Here is an 18050-nt window from a genome sequence, read left to right as displayed (position 1 = left end):
GGTTTATCAGATTTTCTCTGTAGCGTGACATCCAAAGGTGGGAGTAGCCTGTTAGTACATTAAAGGGCATGAAGAAAGTGAGAGCAAACATGGGTCTAGTTGCTTCTCTCCGAGTTTGTGTTGAGACACGACAGAGCAGTTTCTCCAAGGTCAGAGACCAAAAAGTTTAATGCTCTTCCTCTTCTCTTCTCCCCCCCCCCCCCCCCAGGTGAATGGGACTCTTGTAACAAACTCAAACCATGGGGATGTGGTGAAGCTGATAAAGTGTAAGTTAATGCAGGCTATTGCTTATTTTCAATGTACTCCTTGAAACCATTAAAGGGATGACTGTTTAAGAGGTCAGACTACCAATTTAGCCGTCGGGTAGTTAATAGTGGAGTCTAGCTGTGCTGTTGACCATTATTCCACCTGTCTGATAGTGCTGGGTACGTTCAAAGTAGAAATAGTAAAGTGGAGTTCAAAATCTCTTTGAAGGGCGGGGAAAGGTTTAATCATACGTCAGCAGATAGAATTTTGCTCTCTTTTCTACCATTGTCCAATGGCTGAAATTACCCCCCACCACAACCCATCTCCTGCATCTCCCCTTGTTTTGCCTTTCAAGTGTCAGTGCCTTTGTATGTGACTAATAGTTGTCATTCAAGCTGTATCTCCTGTAGATTGTCATAAAGGGATAGTGGAGTTTGGGTTGGTTCCTTCATGCAGGAAACAGATGTTATTAGTTCTTCCCAAGGTAGCCTATCTTAATTCTTTTGGTGACTACAGACATGTATCCTAAACACAGATTTGTCTAGCAGACTAAAAGTATTTTGTCACTGCTTAACTGATGTTGATAGATTTTGGCTACCTGAAGTTTTAAAAGCAATCTCTGGAGTGGAGCGAACAGCTTTTTCAGGCTCTTTGGTGTGAGTAAACACCATTTGACAGATTAACAGATGAAGTGTAGTCTGCTACTTGTCTCGGGGACAGAAAGGGCCATGAATAGTCTAGTGTAAATGTATGTGAAATACGAATTGTTCTTTCTCTGCACAGCGGGTTCCTATGTAGCTCTCACTGTGCAGGGGCGCCCACCAGGGTCGTCCCAGATTCCATTAGCTGATTCTGAAGTGGATCCAGCAGTATTTGGGCATATGTCTCCCATCATGACATCTCCCCATTCGCCTGGCACATCTGGAAACACAGAGAGGATTACTAGCCCAGTGCTGATGGAGGTAAGATTCAAAGGGCCCTTGGGAGCAGGGTTGGTTGTGAAATGGGAAAATATGCTAATGTTCAGTCTCGGGAGACCTGTTTTCCATTCTTGATCAGATGGAATTTGTGTTCATAGTGGGCGCTTGCCAATGGCCAAACTACCATTCAGCTAAGCATCATGTCTATGTGGAGAGAGCAGGGCTGGAATAGCAGGGAGGCACTGCCGACCACTTAGAGATTTGCTAAGAAAATTGCATGATGGATGTTTGCACTATGGCTGGCTTTAGCCATGGCTGCCATTCCATAACATTTATTAGCATCCAGTTGCAAGAAACACAAGCATTTAGGGATGAGAAAATGAGTAACTGGTTTGGGTGAATAATTTTTAAGAAAGAGTTGTGGCAGCTATGTTCAGATAGAGAGGCGGGTGTACACAGTCACTGTAGGATAGTGACCTGAGGAAACTTTTATGAACCCATTTGGAAGGGTTTGTAGAGACCCTATATTTAAGATGGGGGGTGAGTGAGCATCACCATATTTTCCTTTCCAAGTTCATTAACCTCTCTCCATTTTTCCCAGGAGGAGAACAATATTGTTCACAACCAGAAAGTGGAGATTCTGAGAAAGATGCTGCAGAAAGAGCAGGAGCGGCTGCAGGTATGAGAGGGCTGGGCCTGCAGAGGGAAGAGTTGAAGAAAATAGAGACCAGCTATTGAATCTTTCATTAGTAAGGTCTTGATCAATTTCCATGTGGTCTGTAACGTGACTGCCTAAGAGAGTGCCTCTATCCCAGCGCAACAGCGGAGACCTGTCAAGGTGCTCATGCTTGACAGTTAAATGCTTACGAGTGGAGGAAGTCTTCTCTTTGGGAGGCATCTATGTGCCTCCCATCCCCTCTGGTCTAATCCTGAGAGATGCGAGCATCTGAGAGTCCTGTTGGAGAAAACAGGAGTTGTGGGTGCGCAGCACTTCTCAGGATTAAGCTCCGAATTTGCTGACACCTTCTACCATAGCCAGAGGTATCTCTTTAGTTGAGCAACTATGTGAATATGTCTGTCTGAATATGGCTATGACTGGGAGTTTTTTCTTAGTTAGGTCAGGGAGAAGAGGGAGGAGCTCTGTATTAATAGAGGTGCTGCAGCACCCAGTTGCAACAGCAATGGGTGTACAAATAATTCCATTTAATGGCATTTGTCATTAGTATTTCATAGACATGTCGCTGGTATGAAGAGGAGTCAGTGACTGCAGCTCTAGGCCTCAGTGTTTCAGGGATAGCTCACCAAATGCTCATTAAACTTTTCAGTCCTTGCAAGAAGATTACAGCCGAACACCCACCCCACGACTGCTTAAGGAGATACAGGAAACTAAGAAGCACATCCCTCAGCTGCAAGAGCAGCTGTCCAAAGCCACAGGCTCTACTCAGGTAATGGGAGTGTTGAGAATCCTATCGGTCAACTCCAGCTGGACATGCTATAGGGACAGCTGTATGTGTGTGGGAGCAGGGTGTTCCCTCCCATGTTCTTGCCAATTTCCACAAGCAGACTTGCCACCGCCTACTTTCCGTAGCTGTCAAGATGCAGGCATAAGTGACTGCTTTTTTAAATTTGCAATTAGGCTCACAAAGTTGATAACTTACAGATTCTGTATATGGTGAATATTACTGTATTTAATCAGAAGTTACAGTGCACAGCCCCTGAGTCCTAGGAGATTGAAGGAGGCTGTGTTTAAAGCAATAAGATATACTTGTATGTTAGTGATTTGATCTCTAATTTGTTTCTGTATCTTAAGTAAAAGTGAAATGAAATCTGTAAAATTTATCCTATAGACTATAACAGGGTTCAAAAAAGAACAAGATAAGTTCATGGAGAATAGGTCCATCAATGGCTATTAACCTGAATGGACAGGGATGGTGTCACTAGCCTCTGTTTGCTAGAAGCTGGGAGTGGGCGACAGGGGATGGATCACTTGATCATTATCTGCTCTGTTCGTTCCCTCTGGGGCACCTGGCGTTGGCCACAGTTGAAAGACAGGATACTGGGCTCGGTGGACTTTTGGTCTAACCCAGTATGGCTGTTATGTTATGTTCTTATATCCTTACAGTTAAGAATAAATTACTTGAAGCTCTAAAATAGTGTCTTTACTGAAGGGCTTTTTCCCCATTGCCAGTTGACAGGTAGAAGCCAATTTTTCCCCCTTGCATGTTGTAAGGCTGTACATGAACACTCTCTGCTCTTGATGTTTCTTAGAAAAGCATCCCCCGCCACTTTAAATTGGAGTTTTATGGATCAAGCAGATGACGTAAAATTTTGAACTAATTTGACCTAATCATAGAGGCATAAAATCATAGAAGATTAGGGTTGGAAGAGACCTCAGGAGGTCATCTAGTCCAACCCCCTGCTCAAAGCAAGACCAACCCCAACTAAATCATCCCAGCCAGGGCTTTGTCATCATAAGTGTTCTTCTACTTCTTAAACATCTGGTTTTCACCTCATTGCCCTGCTTTGGGCAGTCTCTTAATATATTTTCTCTTTCTTAGGATGGAGTTTTGTCCTCCAGATCTGTGACGGAGTCACTGCAGATCAGTGAAGTAGAAGCAGAGAGTGGGGATGGGCTGAGCAAAATAGACTACAGCAGTGGTGATGGCTCCCGGCCAAACAGTGACATTGCTGATGTGAGTATAGGGTAGCTCAGAAGCTCCACCTTTGTCCCTTTGGGTTTGTTTTTCCCAACATAGGTTTTAGGTTGACAGCTTTGTCCTCTATGTGTTATGCATATGTTCTCTCTCTCTCTCGCACACACACAGTACTAGAACAGTGCTTTGAGGGATGTACCAAAGACGCTGCTGTGAGGAAGCTTGCAGTGCCAGTCTTCCCTGAGACACTGGGAAAGGAAAATACCATGTTTTTCAGGGTTGGGTTTTCCTGGCACATTCCCTGTTACCAGGCTGAGAAAGATGAATGCCAGTGTCTTACAGAAATGAGAGACAAACTACAGTATCTGGAAGAACACGTTAATGTTCCATTTGTGGTTAGAATGACTCAGACAGCCTCACAGGGCAAGTTGCCATGAGTGTGAGGAAAAGCATCACTCCTACCCAATACACATCAGTCATTAACCAGTAGTTAGAGCCTTTTCTTTTATTAATCAGTCTGCTAACTATCTAGGTACTAATAAGACCCCATTGCTATACTGTTTTAGCACTTAACCCTTAATTAATGTGTTGCCTGGATAGTACCGGGGAGTTGGGACTGGGGCTGGTATAAAACTTATGGGTCAGTTTCCTGATCTTCATATTGGGGGGTATGATGATTTCTATGTCCTAGTGGGTTGTGTGGGGTTTTGATAGTTTTGTAAATTTGATTTCCATGAGAGAGAACTGCCATGCAAAATCAGGTAATCTGTGTTTCCAGTTTTAGGCTTATATTAACAAAATCTCACTGAAGTGTAAAAAGAAAAGGAGTACTTGTGGCACCTTAGAGACTAACCAATTTATTTGAGCATGAGCTTTCGTGAGCTACAGCTCACTTCATCAGATGCATACCGTGGAAACTGTAGCAGACTTTATATATACACAGAGAATATGAAACAATACCTCCTCCCACCCCACTGTCCTGCTGGTAATAGCTTATCTAAAGTGATCATCAGGTGGGCCATTTCCAGCACAAATCCAGGTTTTCTCACCCTCCACCCCCACACACAAATTCACTCTCCTGTTGGTGCTAGCCCATCCAAAGTGACAACTCTTTACATAATCAATTCGGGCTATTTCCTGCACAAATCCAGGTTTTCTCACATCCCCCCCACCCCCATACACACACAAACTCACTCTCCTGCTGGAGTGTAAAGTTTACTGAAGTGTAAAGTTGAAAGAAGACTTGATAAAAACTCTGGACAAAAGATCCTGAAACAGACAATCTTTGCAGAGTTGAAAATTGATTTATAGAGGGGAATGGTGAGCCATGGGGTTCTACCACCCTTACAAGGGAGCTGAGCCCAAGAAATGAAAAGCTTTGAAGGGGGCCTGTTTTTTTGGTTTGTTTTTTTCTGTTTTTTTTTTATGACCGCCACCGGAAGCCACACCCCTTATAGTTAAGGTAGCAAATGACTTTCCATTATAGCCTTCTGTTTTCACAGGCTTCAAAATCTTCACCTATTAGGTGGAAGGCCTTTGTCATTAAGGGAACTGTGGCATGGATTTCCTTTCATTTTGCGGGTGTCAGGGAAGAGTGGGAATCGTATTGTTGCTTGATGCTTGAAAAATCTCACCTGGCCCCTCTCCTTTTTTTCTTGATTATTAGCAATGACGTAGGAGTCTAGCCGGGCGGGCTTCTACCTGCAATTGGAAATTAAAGGAACGGGGGCCAGAAAAAAGATCAAGATTGTCCATTCACTCCCTCTTGTTTTTATGCAATATAATAGTGGTTTTCAACCTGTGATGCACAGACCCCTGAGGATATGCAGACTAAGATTTCCAAAGGGGTCTGCACCTCCATTTGAAATGTTTGAGGTCTGCCAATGAAAAAAGGCTGAAAACTACTGCAATATAACATCAGTGAGACCTGCATTTTAAGGGGACTGGGCAGGGCAAAATTACCATTTGAGGTAGTAGCCTTTGTAATGAAAGAAATTCTGTCAATATTAGCTTAATTTACTCAGTTCCTTTCATGTGTCCTAGAAACATAGTAAGTTACTGGTTTTAGATCGTGTGTATGTTGGTGTCTGTTTAGGGTTTAGCTGCCAGAAATAGGCAAGAAAAGTTATTTAGCAGTCCACTGAATTTGAGCCATGTGAAATTTGTCTGTTACTCAAGAACATACTCTACAGTTCTTATTTTTCTGGGTCTGCTGACGCTCACCAGAAATTGCCCTTCCTTACTTCCCAGAGTCCCCGCAGTGGTCTGAAGGAACGGATTTACCTGGAGGAGAGTCCAGAGAAGAGTGAGATTCAAGATACTGTGAGTCCAAAACACAAAGTGTGACTGTAGCTGCTGCTTCTGTATTGAGTCCATTAAAATCTTTTTTTTTTTTTTTTTTTTTTGCCCCCTGTTGTCTAAATTGAACATAAATTGAATTTTTGCCTTAGAAAATAAAATGCAATTAAGAATTGTGCAGGAAACTTTAATTGGCCAAATAAATGTTTATGGAGTTTAAAAGTGGGTCCATTAAAGGATCAGAAGTGTATAATCTGCTGTAAAACAGCTGTCTCTCAAATGGCAGGAGCTGTCACCTATGTCTGTACTCCTTCAGCCCCACCCTAAATGGAGGAAGGCTTTCTTGCCTTGGGACACTCAATCACTGTGTGACTGGGACCATCGGGGATGTCCTTGTGAATGGGGAAAAGAGAAACGTTGGTCAGCAGTAGTCGTTGGTGACGCGAATGAATAATTTTCCCGAGGAAGAATTCTGAGGGGGCATGCCTCGCTCTCCCGTTAGTTCTCACTTGGGTCCCCAATTGCGGTGCGTGGGCCGCTGGTGGTATGTCGGCTTGATGCTCCTTCAGCTCTCAACAGGCTTCTTAAGAGAGCGATACGTGAACCACTATAGTTTGGGAACTGTTGCGAGTCGAAAGCCTCCATTTGCAGAAAGAAGTTGCTAGGCGTATACCACCTCGCAGCGTGCCTCGTTGGAGGCAGTCTCGCTTTGATGGGTGACATTCAGAGAGTACAAAAACAGGCTACATAGACTATGGGTTTGAAACCTGCTAATTGTGGCTTTTGTGAGCATTCTTATCTTAAGAGGGGGAAGATCCTCATGTCACAATTCAGGAACCTGCATTTCCCCCTTGTGGTCCAGCTGTAGGCTCCAGGCTCTTCGGCTGACAGCTCTCTTGGGCATGGGGGGAGACCTGCAACTCTCTCCCTCCTGACTGGGGTATTACCAGACTGAACAGCTCCCTGCTTACACTTTAAGCTCCCAGCAAAGTCAGGCTGCCTAAGCTGGACTGCTTTACTTTTCTCCTCACAGACAGTAAATTGTGTAATTGCCACAGTTAATGTGCTTGCTTATAAAGTGCTCAGTGGTACCTTTATTCTTAAGGTAAACGCATTACAGAAAAAGTCTAAACAATAAAAGAACCTACCCGCATGCTAATCAGCTTCCCAGTGATCTCCCCCTGATTCCAAGGGCTCTGACCAGTGAAATGTCCTTCAAACTCCACACTGGGGTTTTTCTGTGGTCACAAGTTCATCACAGCTTCAGCTCAGAACAAGCCCCTTCATTCATGGGCCAAAGTCCTTCCAATCCTTCCCTTAAGATTGGTGCCCTCCTTGGACCAGAGGTCCTGTTCATTAGCTGCATCAGAAAGAAGGCCTGGGTCAGTTTAAACTCAGACTATTTTTACAAAAATCCTTTTTTCTGTTGGTCCCTGGAGAGTCCAGTTTGAACTAGTATAGGTGACCTTCTCTCCAAGTGATGACAGCTCTCTGGATGTGTTACAACCTGAGTGAATTTGGTTAACCACCCCTACTGTTCTTAAATCCTGAAAGGCTATGGTCCCCCCTCCACCATGGAATTACATACAACCACTCTGTTATACATAAACCTTTTCATTTTTAATACAATGAACTCCCAAAATATTTAAACTTAAGTCAGTAAGGTTTGTCCAGGATATTGCAGGATACTGTACTATCTGTCACACCTAAGGTGTCTGTCCATTAGCCAGCTCTAATACATCCCCACTGAGGGAGAAATATGGGACAAGGAGCTGCTAAAGACCAGATTGAGTTCCAAAAGAGTGACTGCTTGAAAATGAAAATGTTGTCGTCATCTCCTTATAGACGGTTGCCAAAGAGAAACCTTCCCTGAGACATTAATTGCTCATTGCATTTTTTTTTTTCCCCCACTCTCAACACCCCAGGATTCTCAATCCAGTATTGGGAGTCCCTCCTCCCGCCTGGCACCTCAGATCATCGGAGCAGAGGATGACGACTTTGACGCTGAACAGGAGCAGGTGGGTTTCGCTCTTCTGTCACACAGCCATTTCTTTGGGATGGGGCACAGCTACATCTAAACACTTTCCTTATGCCTCAGTTGTGGCCACGTCCTGCCATATTGTTAGCAGACAGCGCTAGTCTAGTAAACTTAAAAAAGAGAGAGAGAAAAGCAAGGATTCATTGTCACTGTTGGCCCTAACGAATGGGAAATGGCACCTTCAGAGTCTGTGCTAAAATAGTCTGTGATTTTGTTACCCCGTCTTTTTCCCCCATAACTTCAACCTCACCAGAAATTAATCTGCTTCATTGTATTGCCTAGCTTTAATTGGCTTTTTGTAAACTGCAGTGTTGCTACAGCAGAAATCTTTTCTAATACCTTTGTACTGAAGGGTTTTAATAGTAATTTGCTCTTGATTCTATTCCATTATATGTCTTGTGTGAAAGTGTTTTAAAGTACTAAACTGTATGGAAAAGACCAGGAAGTGGGCTGATGCTGAGCCCTTCCTGAAGGGCTAGAATGGCAGTCCATGAATCGTGGAATTAGGCTGGTTCTGCTCTGTTGCTTACCAAAGAAAGGAGAAACCATTCAACTGGGATGAAGCCTTCCAGGTTTCTCACGGGCCTTTGTGTGTAGTTGAAGTGGACTGTCTGTGCCTTTACAGATCAATGGGCAATGCAGCTGTTTCCAGAACATAGAGCTGCTGAAATCTCGCCCGGCTCACTTGGCTGTGTTCCTGCATCATGTGGTGTCCCAGTTTGACCCGGCAACGCTGGTAAGATGTCACTCTGGAATGGTTCTGCTGGGCCAGATATACGGGGTTGGCCTGAGTTGTCTGGAGTCACCACTGCTTTGGCAGTGAGAAAAATGCAGCTCTCAAATGTGCATCAGGCTTTTGAGTAAATGTCAAATAAATAAAATGGCCTTTAAAAGTATTGATTCATCTTTTCAGCACAGCCATGTTGCAAGTTCTTCGCCAGTAACTGGAGTTTTGAGAGGCTTATCTCCTCTGAACATTTGAGAGGAAATTCACAGGTAGAATCTGGAGAGTTCTCACTCTCTCTCTCTTTTCTCCAGCTCTGCTATCTTTACACGGACTTGTACAAACAGACCAACTCCAAAGAGACTCGTCGTGTCTTCCTTGAGTTTAACCAGTTCTTCCTGGACCGAGCTGCGGTAGGTTCCAAGACAGGTGTGCCCTTTTTCTCCCCTGCAATTGCACGCAAGAAACTGATTTTTACCTTTCTCATCCTGATGTGCTGGAGAGATCTTAAAAATGCTCTAAGCACTGTGGAACCTTTGTTCGTATCCAGGCGGGGTAGACCTAGCCTTTAGTTTTCTGGGGTAAAAGCTGTTGCCTGTGGGGGTCTTAAATACCAGAATACTGTCAGTCTCTTCATGAAAGATCCCATGAGCCATTTCATAAGAGTAGGCCAAAACTCCCCTTGGTCCCCACTCTATGCAGATATTGTAAAGTATTCTGCACTCCAATTATTTGGTGATTTCCAACCTAGAGGTGCTGCATTTCATTGGTGGTGTGTGTGTGTGTGTAATTGGAGCTTCACAATGAAAAACACTACGGAAATGTGCTGTGTGTTGCTGTGGATTAAAGCTGATACAGCCTTCTCTCCAGTCACCTCAAACTTCTGAAGGTTTACATAGTGTTTCATCTATTGCTCGCAGCCATTATACATTATATATGGCTTCCCTATTGGTTATCATTTGTGGTCTGTCAGGGTTGAGATTTACTTCTGCCATGTGTAAAATGTATGATCATTATTTATAGTTGAGTAAACGGAAATGACTAAATGGCTGAATTGACTGCGCTGTCATAGCGTTGCCACCAATGCTCAGAAATCTGAAAACTGAAGTAAGTTTTCAAACATAATTTTTAAAAAAAAGTTACTCCTGGTTTTCTAACCATCTCTTCTCCCCCTCTCCCTCCCCCCCGTCCCGCCCCGCCAAACAAAAAAAAAACAGAAAAGAAACCCAAGGCTGTACACAGGCAGAGGTGTTCTTCCATCTGTCTCCTATAACTACTTTAGTTCCTTGTTAAAATCGCAGCACTGAATGTAAGAGAATAAAGCTGGCCACAACCTCAGGACTCTGGAAACCCCCTGATTCACGAGCAGCGTGTTCTTTGATAGGAAATGGAATGAATTTGACATCCACGATAATCCGGGCAGTCGTCCATTGCAGTACAGTTGGATTCTGCTGCTTAAATTGAAGTGACCGTTGCTAATGTGGGAATTTTGTGTATTTCTTTACAAAGATGAGGAACCTCTGTTCGGCCATAATGGTTAAGACCCATGGACAGGCTCATCTCATACCCTGCCTGAAGCAGGGGTCTGTACACATGCCTTGGAGGAAGGTGAAACCACTTCCATGGTGCAGTGCTATCTAAATATCTGCTGTGGGAATTTATTTTGGGGAAATTCAATGGCCTGTGTTATACAGGAGTTCAGACGCGGTGTTCACAATGGCCTTAGAATCTATATGTTCTGAGTGGAGGGAATTGCCTTTGTGACTCCTGCAAGTGCTCAGAGGTGATCAGCCTATGGGGAGAGAAGAGCCTGTCATGTATGGTCTCACTCTTACATTTACTTTTCTTTTTCAGAATCTGAAGGTTCCTGTTCCAGATGAAATTTGTATAGATCTAGGTAAGGTCCTTTTTATAAGGAGTGTCCGTTGGCATAGATCCTACTGTTTGAGACCGTCCTAACGGATCTCTTAAAGAACTCTCTCGGTGGGTGTCTCTTCGGGTGTGTGTTTGCTATTTGTACAGTGTGTGTCAAACTTGGAGAGACAGGTTGGTGGTCGTGTTGGTGTTGGATTGGGAAGAACATTCTATACGCTCTTGTATAGGACGCTAGATGGGAGGCATGGGCACCTACATCTTGTATTTCTTTAGTGTGATATTAGGTATAGCTAACACTGTGGGCGCTTTAATGCACTTTCACATAGTAGACAGCAGGAGGTAAAAGGTCACGGCTACAAAGACTGAAGAGTTTGTGAATGGCTTTCTCCTAGTACAGAGTAACTATTCTAATAGTGTTCTAAAGTGAAACCCTGCCTCTTCTTCCTCCCTTCACCTGCAGAAAAAAGAAGGCCAGAACTTATTCCAGAGGAATTGCACCGCCATTATATTCAAACTATGCAAGATAAAGTCTATCCAGATGTCCAGAGGCATCTGGAAGATTTCAGGTATGTAGATTCTTTTTTTTCCTGCAGCTCATACTGAGCACTAGATTTCATCCCTGCCCCAAGTTAATATTCTGTTAATATAGCGGGAAGTTCAAACTTCCAGGATTTAGTAGTTCATCGTTGGCCTAGATGAATCCTCCATGTTAGCAAGTCACTGTGGGAATACTCTAGAATTTTGGAGCTTACTTGTTCCTCTGCTGTGTGTGGTCAGAGCAATTCCGTGGTAATCTATGATTGCTTGGAAGGACAGCCCTGGCCTCTTCAAATGCCCACTTTATTGTTACAGACACTGAGTGCACAATGCTCAGAGCCGACTTCCTCTCTTCCTTGGCCATTATTGCCGTCTCTGCCTCTCCCTATATGGGGCACAGCTTATTGTACAGCAATCTGGCTGCCTCCCTTGACCTCAGAAGAGGCTGCAGTTTCATGAAGCTGTATTTGCAGTTTGTGAAGCTGCCTTGCTCTGTGAAATGGTATTGGCTGCTTTACTGCTTGGGCCAATGATGCACAGAGGTGAAGTGACTTTCCAAGGCCACAAAACATTTTGGTAGGAGAGGTGGGACAGGAACCATCAAGCATTCTGAATGCTGGGAGGCCACTTATTCACATCACCCAGGTATGTTATTTCATGCGCTTATTTTCTCTCCTTATTTAGACAGAAGCGTAGCATGGGATTGACGCTGGCCGAAAATGAACTGACCAAGCTGGATGCAGAACGTGTCCGTGACCGGATCACGCTGGAGAGAGAGAGAGCGTGTGCAGAGCAGATAATTACCAAAATCGAGGAGGTGTTGTAAGTAGCAGTGTGTGTGAATGTGGGGGTAACATACAGACTGCCTTCTATCTACTCAAGGCTTGACGAGAGCAGAGCAAAGGAGTTAAGAACTGAAAACAGCTCAGGGTCAACACCTTTCCCCTCCTCCCTAGTTTGCTTCTGGCAGCTGTTGGATTACCCATCAGTATAATGGAGGCCACTGGAAAATGAATCCAGAGCAAATATCCCCAGATAGTCTGTGGTGGAATTGCTTATTTCTGGAATACTTATTAAACAGCAGCTCCAGGGCTTCCGTTCTTGGCATCTTGAGTGTCAGATCCAGAATTTTTTCAGTTGGCTCAAAGAAACTTGCAGCCTCAGAATTGATTTTAAAGGGGGGGGGGGGGGGGGAAGCTGCTGGCTTCTCCCTATGGAGTTTAGCTGGGATTTGTCAAGATTCAAGGAGGAGGCACTATACAAATAGGTACTGTCGTGCTGGATTATTTTGACTGTGAGAGTGTTTGGTTGGGATTGGTTTGTGTTCTTTAACCTGTCTCTCTCGCTTTCAGGATGACTTCTCAGCCTCTGGAAGAGGACAAGAGGTAATGTACCATTTTTGTGGAGTTGGCATGTGAAGTAAGATCACCTCACCTAAGTGCTAACTCTTGACTCCGTGTCTGACTTTTGCTGAGCAGGACAAGATAGCCCTCTGCTGGCTGTAGCAGCAAACTTCATATTCTAGAAGTGTTCTCTGTCAGAGATCTGTCTGGATGGAGCCCTACTGTATCAGGGCAAGTTTTACTGTGGCTGACGCTTAGCTGCATTGTGGCATTAATAGTATGTTCACTGTTCTAGAACTTCTGAAAACATTTTCCGAATAATTGCCTAGATGTTGCAGAGCAGTGGTTCTCTATCTTTCCAGACTACCGTACACCTAGTAGGAGTCTGATTTGTTTTGCATTACCTCCCGGTTTCACTCATTTTAAAAACTACTTGCTTTCAAAATCAGACCTAAAAATACAAAAGTGTCACAGCACATTGTTACTGAAAAATGACTTACATTCTCCTTTTTACCATATATTTGTAAAATAAATCAATTGGAATATAAATATTGTACTTACATTTTGGTGTATTGTATATAGAGCAGTATAAACAAGTCATTGTCTGTATGAAATTTTAGTTTGTACTGACTTCGCTAGAGCTTTTTATGTTTGTGGTAAAACTAGGTAAGCATTTAGATGAGTTGATGTACCCCCTGAAGATGTCTAGGTACACCCGGGGGCACAGGTACCCTTGGTTGAGAACCACGGCTGCAGAGAATGTATCAGTCAGCAGGTATCAGGGACTATATTTTGCACTTGCAAGGGGACAGGTTCTATGATGGGCAAGATGTGTTCTGGTCTCTTGTGACTGAGTCATATCAAAAGGAATTGGTGCCCCAATGCCAGAGAAGGATTTTAATTTGAAAATCAGGAGTTAACCTCTGTACACAAACTTCTTAATTAAGAGGTTTCCAAACTCAGTTTTTACCAGTTTCCCTCTTTCTCTTTCGTTTTGTCTTGCAGTTCAACCATGCAGTATGTGATTCTCACCTACATGAAATATCTGGGCGTGAAAGTCAAGGAGCCCCGGAGCTTGGAGCAGAAGCGTGGACGTATTGGTTTCCTGCCAAAGATAAAGGTAATAGCAGCACATGCAGAGTCTGTGGCCAACCTTTTCAAACGTGAGTGCCTCCAGTAAGACTTGTGGCACCTTACAGACTAACAAATTGATCTGAGCATAAGCTTTCGGGAGCGACAGCCCACTTCGTCGGATGCATTCAGTGGACTCCACTGAATGCATCCGACGAAGTGAGCTGTAGTTCACGAAAGCTTATGCTCAGATCAATTCGTTAGTCTGTAAGGTGCCACAAGTCCTCCTTTTCTTTTTGCAAATACAGACTAACACGGCTGCTACTCTGAAACCTGTCAGCGGTGCTGGGTGCCTGCAGCTTCTAATGACTGAAGTGTGGCGCAGCCCCAGCTCCCACTGTAGGGTGTCGGGTGTCTAAAGTTGGATTTAAGAGTCTATGTTTTGACATGTTAGCTTTGTTCCTCTCTCACTTGGCTGCCTGACTCCTGGTCACCCTCTTCTTGTATTTTGAGTCCTGTAAAAGCTCTGGGTAAGGAAATGACTCTTAGAACCTGCTCCTCTCTCCTTTGAAATCTAAATACTGTTGTGAACTGTCCTGTGCTGACAGAGAGGGATAGGGATAGACCAACTAGTGTGAATAGGTCTCTACTATCTTGAACTTGTAGGATTCTGAGATTGTAGCAGATAAATCTATAACTGATTCCAGGAGAAATGAATTACTCATCTGGTTTTTCTTTGGTTGTGTATTAACCGCAGCAAAGTATAAAGAAAGAGAAAGAAGGGGAGGAAAAAGTGAAGAGGAGAGGCTTCCCCAGTATCCTGGGACCCCCAAGGAGACCCAGTCGCCATGACAGCAGTGCAAGTATGTTGGACTGTGGAATGTGCATTCTGCTTCCTAATGGTCTGTCTGAAAATCAGATGGTCTCTGTACCCATCGTCACCCTGTGTCCCAGTGAGACTTAAAATCTGTTTAGGCAACCTCCACAATACACAGAGTACTTCAGATGTCAGCTAAAGAAACCCTCTGAACAACATCCTTGTATCGGAGCTTGACTAGCATTCATTAACTGGAGACTCATTTGGTTTGAGATGTGATTTTAAAAAACAAAACAAGCTAATGAAATTATTCATTGAAATCTCGCTGAGGATTTCTGGAGGCAGGAAGGCCTCCGGCAATCTGTCTTGTCTGTCTCTGTTCAGTTGGCAGGGCCATGGAAATGCAGAAGCAGCGCCATCCAAAGCACTTATCCACAGTCTCTTCAGTTAGTCCAGAGCCACCAGACTCTGTCAAGATGCGCCAGAGTGGGTCCTCTAGCGATGGCACAGACATGACATGCCCTCCTGCCAATCCCATGTCTCCTTTAGCTATGGGGCCCTTTACCTCCCCGGAGGGAAGCAAGGACAGCGAGACAGGTGAGAAGATGCTGGAGAGGGGAGTGTTCAATGCTGTATTGTGGATAGGATGTGCAAATTGCCATCCCGTTTTAAGAGCATGTTACTAACGTTGAGGCCCTCAGACACTCTGACTCTTCCTGTTCAGTGATTTGTGCTGAGTTATGTCACTGGGTTCTTGAATGTGGCTTGTCATTGGCTTCCAAAATACTGTATTGTTTAATCATCCTGAGGAAGAAATAGCCCCAACTTCAGTGCTCATGTACCCAGCCCTGCAACAACAGATGAATGCAATGTTAAATGCTTCTCTGTTAAGGCTTCTTTCTTTCTAAGATCAGGAATTGTTGGTTTCCACCCCCACCTCCCCCCCTCCCCCCCCGAAAGCTAGTTTTGTGTTTTGATCTCTCCTGGAAACTCTTGACGGTTCTCTTTTCAGGCCCCAAGCAGTCTGGAGATGCTCCACCTCTTAGTGACTCTGTGGATGGCGCACCCCGCACCCCTAACACCGTCTTTGATTTCCCATCCCCTCCGCTGGACCAGCTGCAAGAGGAGGAAGGAGAACTTGATAGGTATTTATGGGCACAAGTGATTTGGAGCTGGGAAGAGTGTAGCAAAGAGAATGAAAGCAGTTACATTGGGTCTGCAGAACAACATTGGCAGCGTGGCCTATTTTGAACATGATTCGGGGGGAAGGGGAGAGAATGGAGACACTGCCCTGAGATATTTTAGTTTCCTCCCACTATAATTGTACTAGAAGACTCTCTTCAGTATCAGGGCTAGAATGTCAAGTTTTTGGGTAGAACGACAAACCAGTCCTTAAGATTTCACTCTGGAGTTCTGCTGACGGGAATGAAATCCCATTACTCAAGCTAATTTTTGTTTTTCAGATTAGCTGACTTGGGGACACCAAAACCTTTCCGAAAGTGAGTATGGCTGTGAACTAGTTGGACATAAGAACATTACTTTATAGTTAATACCTGATATAGCACTTCACAAAGGAGGTCAGCCTAATTATCCCCATTTCACAAATGATGGAGCCTGAAGCATGGAGAAATGAAGTGACTTGACCAGGTGCACCCAGGCTAGTGGCAGAGCTGGGAATTGAACCCAGGTCTCCTGAGAGCCAGTCGAGTGTGCTGTCCACCAGGCCACACTCTTATAAAGTAGAGCTTAGTGATATTTTAATCCGTCCCTGGTCAAAATAGTTTCAATGACCTAGATAATAGTGCGGGTGATGGGGATATTAATACCCACGCTGCGTGATGTCTGGATAAAAAGCACTAATTATTATTACCACTACTTATAATGGTTGGATTGGGAGTCAAGAATACTGGGTTCCGTTCCAGGGCAAAAAGCTGCTTTACTGTGCAGAAACTTGGCAGTGTAGACAAGCCCTAAATCTTTGTGGCAGTATCTGCAGATAGTGGAAAGGGGTGGGGGGAAAAAAAAATCATCGCTTTTCTCCATCTTACTATGTGACCTTGGGCAAATGACTTCACCTCTTTGTATGTCTGTTTAGCCATGTTGTAAAATGGGGGATTATAATACTCAGTGCAGATAGTGTTGTAAGAGTGAACGCTAAGCCTTCGATAAAGGTCTCTGTAAAAGGGCTAAGTACCAAAATGCATCTGTAACCAGAAGGCTTGTGGCAGCTTCCCTGAGTATTTCTTCATAAAATTTTCAACTGTGGTTTTGTTTTGTTTTTTCTCCCTCCTTCTGCCTACACTTTGTCATTTTCTTCCCTGTGTCGGTGCTTGAATCAGAAGGCATCTGACTGGCGTGTTCTCTCTCTTCAGGATGGACAGTGTGGGCTTTGGGGATATTCAGAGTGAGGATGAGCTGTTTGATTTTGACACTGAGACTGATCCTCCCAACTGGCAGCAGCTGGTGAGCCAAGAGGTGCTGCTGGGGCTGAAACCCTATGAAATCAAACGCCAAGAAGTGATTAATGGTGAGTTCACGTGTTTCTCTTTGCTGACCCACCAAATCCTGGAACCTACAGTTTCCCAACACTTAAAATGAGCACTTTCTTTATCTGAGTGGCTCACAGTTAGGAACAAGCTGTAGTTTCTGGCCTGCAAACTTCAAGAATGTGCAAACTGCTGGTATGGCGTTTATATATCAGTAGGTAACATGCAGAGATCCTAGACTGGCTCAGTCCCAAAGCAGGAGCAAGCAGTTTTAGATGGCAAAACAAGGACCAGCTTACAGCATCCTGGGAGGGAGTAAAGAGGCGGGGAGGACTATATACTGCTTTCTGGAAAAAAAGCACAATCTAAGGGAATGGCTCCTATCCCAGCACACTCATGGAGACTTCACCTTGATCTCAAATCATACAGCTCTATGGAGCTGTGTGTGTGACTGAGTGAGGTGATAGGTGTTACAATTTACCCCAAGTAGATGGGTTAATTCAGTAACAAGTTTGCTTCCTTGCACGTTCCTGTATCTAGGGTAGCTGAGCATGGTTTCTGATTCCTTAGTACACCAGAATCTGGGCTGGCAAGGAGGGCACAGATGGGGGAGAGATTTTTCGCAGGTTCAGGTTCCTGACCCCAGAGTAAATGTGTGCTCTCTCAACTGCTTAATTTATTAAATAACTCAATTGCTGGCAGATTCTGGCTTCCGCTATAGACCGCGTTGGAATCCATGCAGGGTTACTGCATGAAATCAGTAATCATCCTGTATTTCTCTTCCTCCTTTTCAGAGCTGTTCTACACTGAGCGAGCTCACGTCCGCACTCTGAAGGTTCTGCATCAGGTCTTCTACCAGCGTGTATTCCGTGAAGGCATCCTGACCCCCTCCGACCTGCGCAAAATCTTTTCAAACCTAGAGGATATCCTTCTGCTCCACAGTAAGGGCAGATGAGGTGCCTTTCAGCTCTGCTAGCCTCCCGACAGCAGTGATGGATGCACACACCTGAGATATACATGCTTGCTGATGCAAGTATGCAT

The 18050-nt window shown here is 44.3% G+C and overlaps 1 protein-coding gene across 5 annotated transcripts in view; it reads left to right on the top strand.

Moving 5' to 3' along the window:
* Window positions 1–18050, top strand: part of ARHGEF12 (Rho guanine nucleotide exchange factor 12) — a 103168-nt gene that overhangs the window by 55390 nt on the left and 29728 nt on the right. For all 5 annotated transcript variants that reach the window (XM_048827675.2, XM_048827674.2, XM_048827673.2 and 2 more), the window contains 20 exons: window positions 209–266; window positions 1030–1208; window positions 1768–1845; window positions 2492–2611; window positions 3725–3859; window positions 6071–6142; window positions 8044–8136; window positions 8782–8892; window positions 9195–9293; window positions 10735–10777; window positions 11216–11321; window positions 11977–12114; window positions 12645–12677; window positions 13641–13755; window positions 14464–14569; window positions 14908–15120; window positions 15536–15668; window positions 15987–16022; window positions 16896–17050; window positions 17804–17950. In XM_048827675.2, the coding sequence (XP_048683632.2) occupies window positions 209–266; window positions 1030–1208; window positions 1768–1845; window positions 2492–2611; window positions 3725–3859; window positions 6071–6142; window positions 8044–8136; window positions 8782–8892; window positions 9195–9293; window positions 10735–10777; window positions 11216–11321; window positions 11977–12114; window positions 12645–12677; window positions 13641–13755; window positions 14464–14569; window positions 14908–15120; window positions 15536–15668; window positions 15987–16022; window positions 16896–17050; window positions 17804–17950 (2170 nt within the window). The remainder of the gene's footprint in view (window positions 1–208; window positions 267–1029; window positions 1209–1767; window positions 1846–2491; window positions 2612–3724; window positions 3860–6070; window positions 6143–8043; window positions 8137–8781; window positions 8893–9194; window positions 9294–10734; window positions 10778–11215; window positions 11322–11976; window positions 12115–12644; window positions 12678–13640; window positions 13756–14463; window positions 14570–14907; window positions 15121–15535; window positions 15669–15986; window positions 16023–16895; window positions 17051–17803; window positions 17951–18050) is intronic.

Source organism: Caretta caretta, chromosome 22 (assembly GCF_965140235.1).
Source record: "Caretta caretta isolate rCarCar2 chromosome 22, rCarCar1.hap1, whole genome shotgun sequence".
Taxonomy (NCBI): Eukaryota; Metazoa; Chordata; order Testudines; family Cheloniidae; genus Caretta; species Caretta caretta.
The sequence above is the reverse complement of the archived record's forward strand: the minus strand, read 5'-3'. Positions and strand labels throughout refer to the sequence as shown.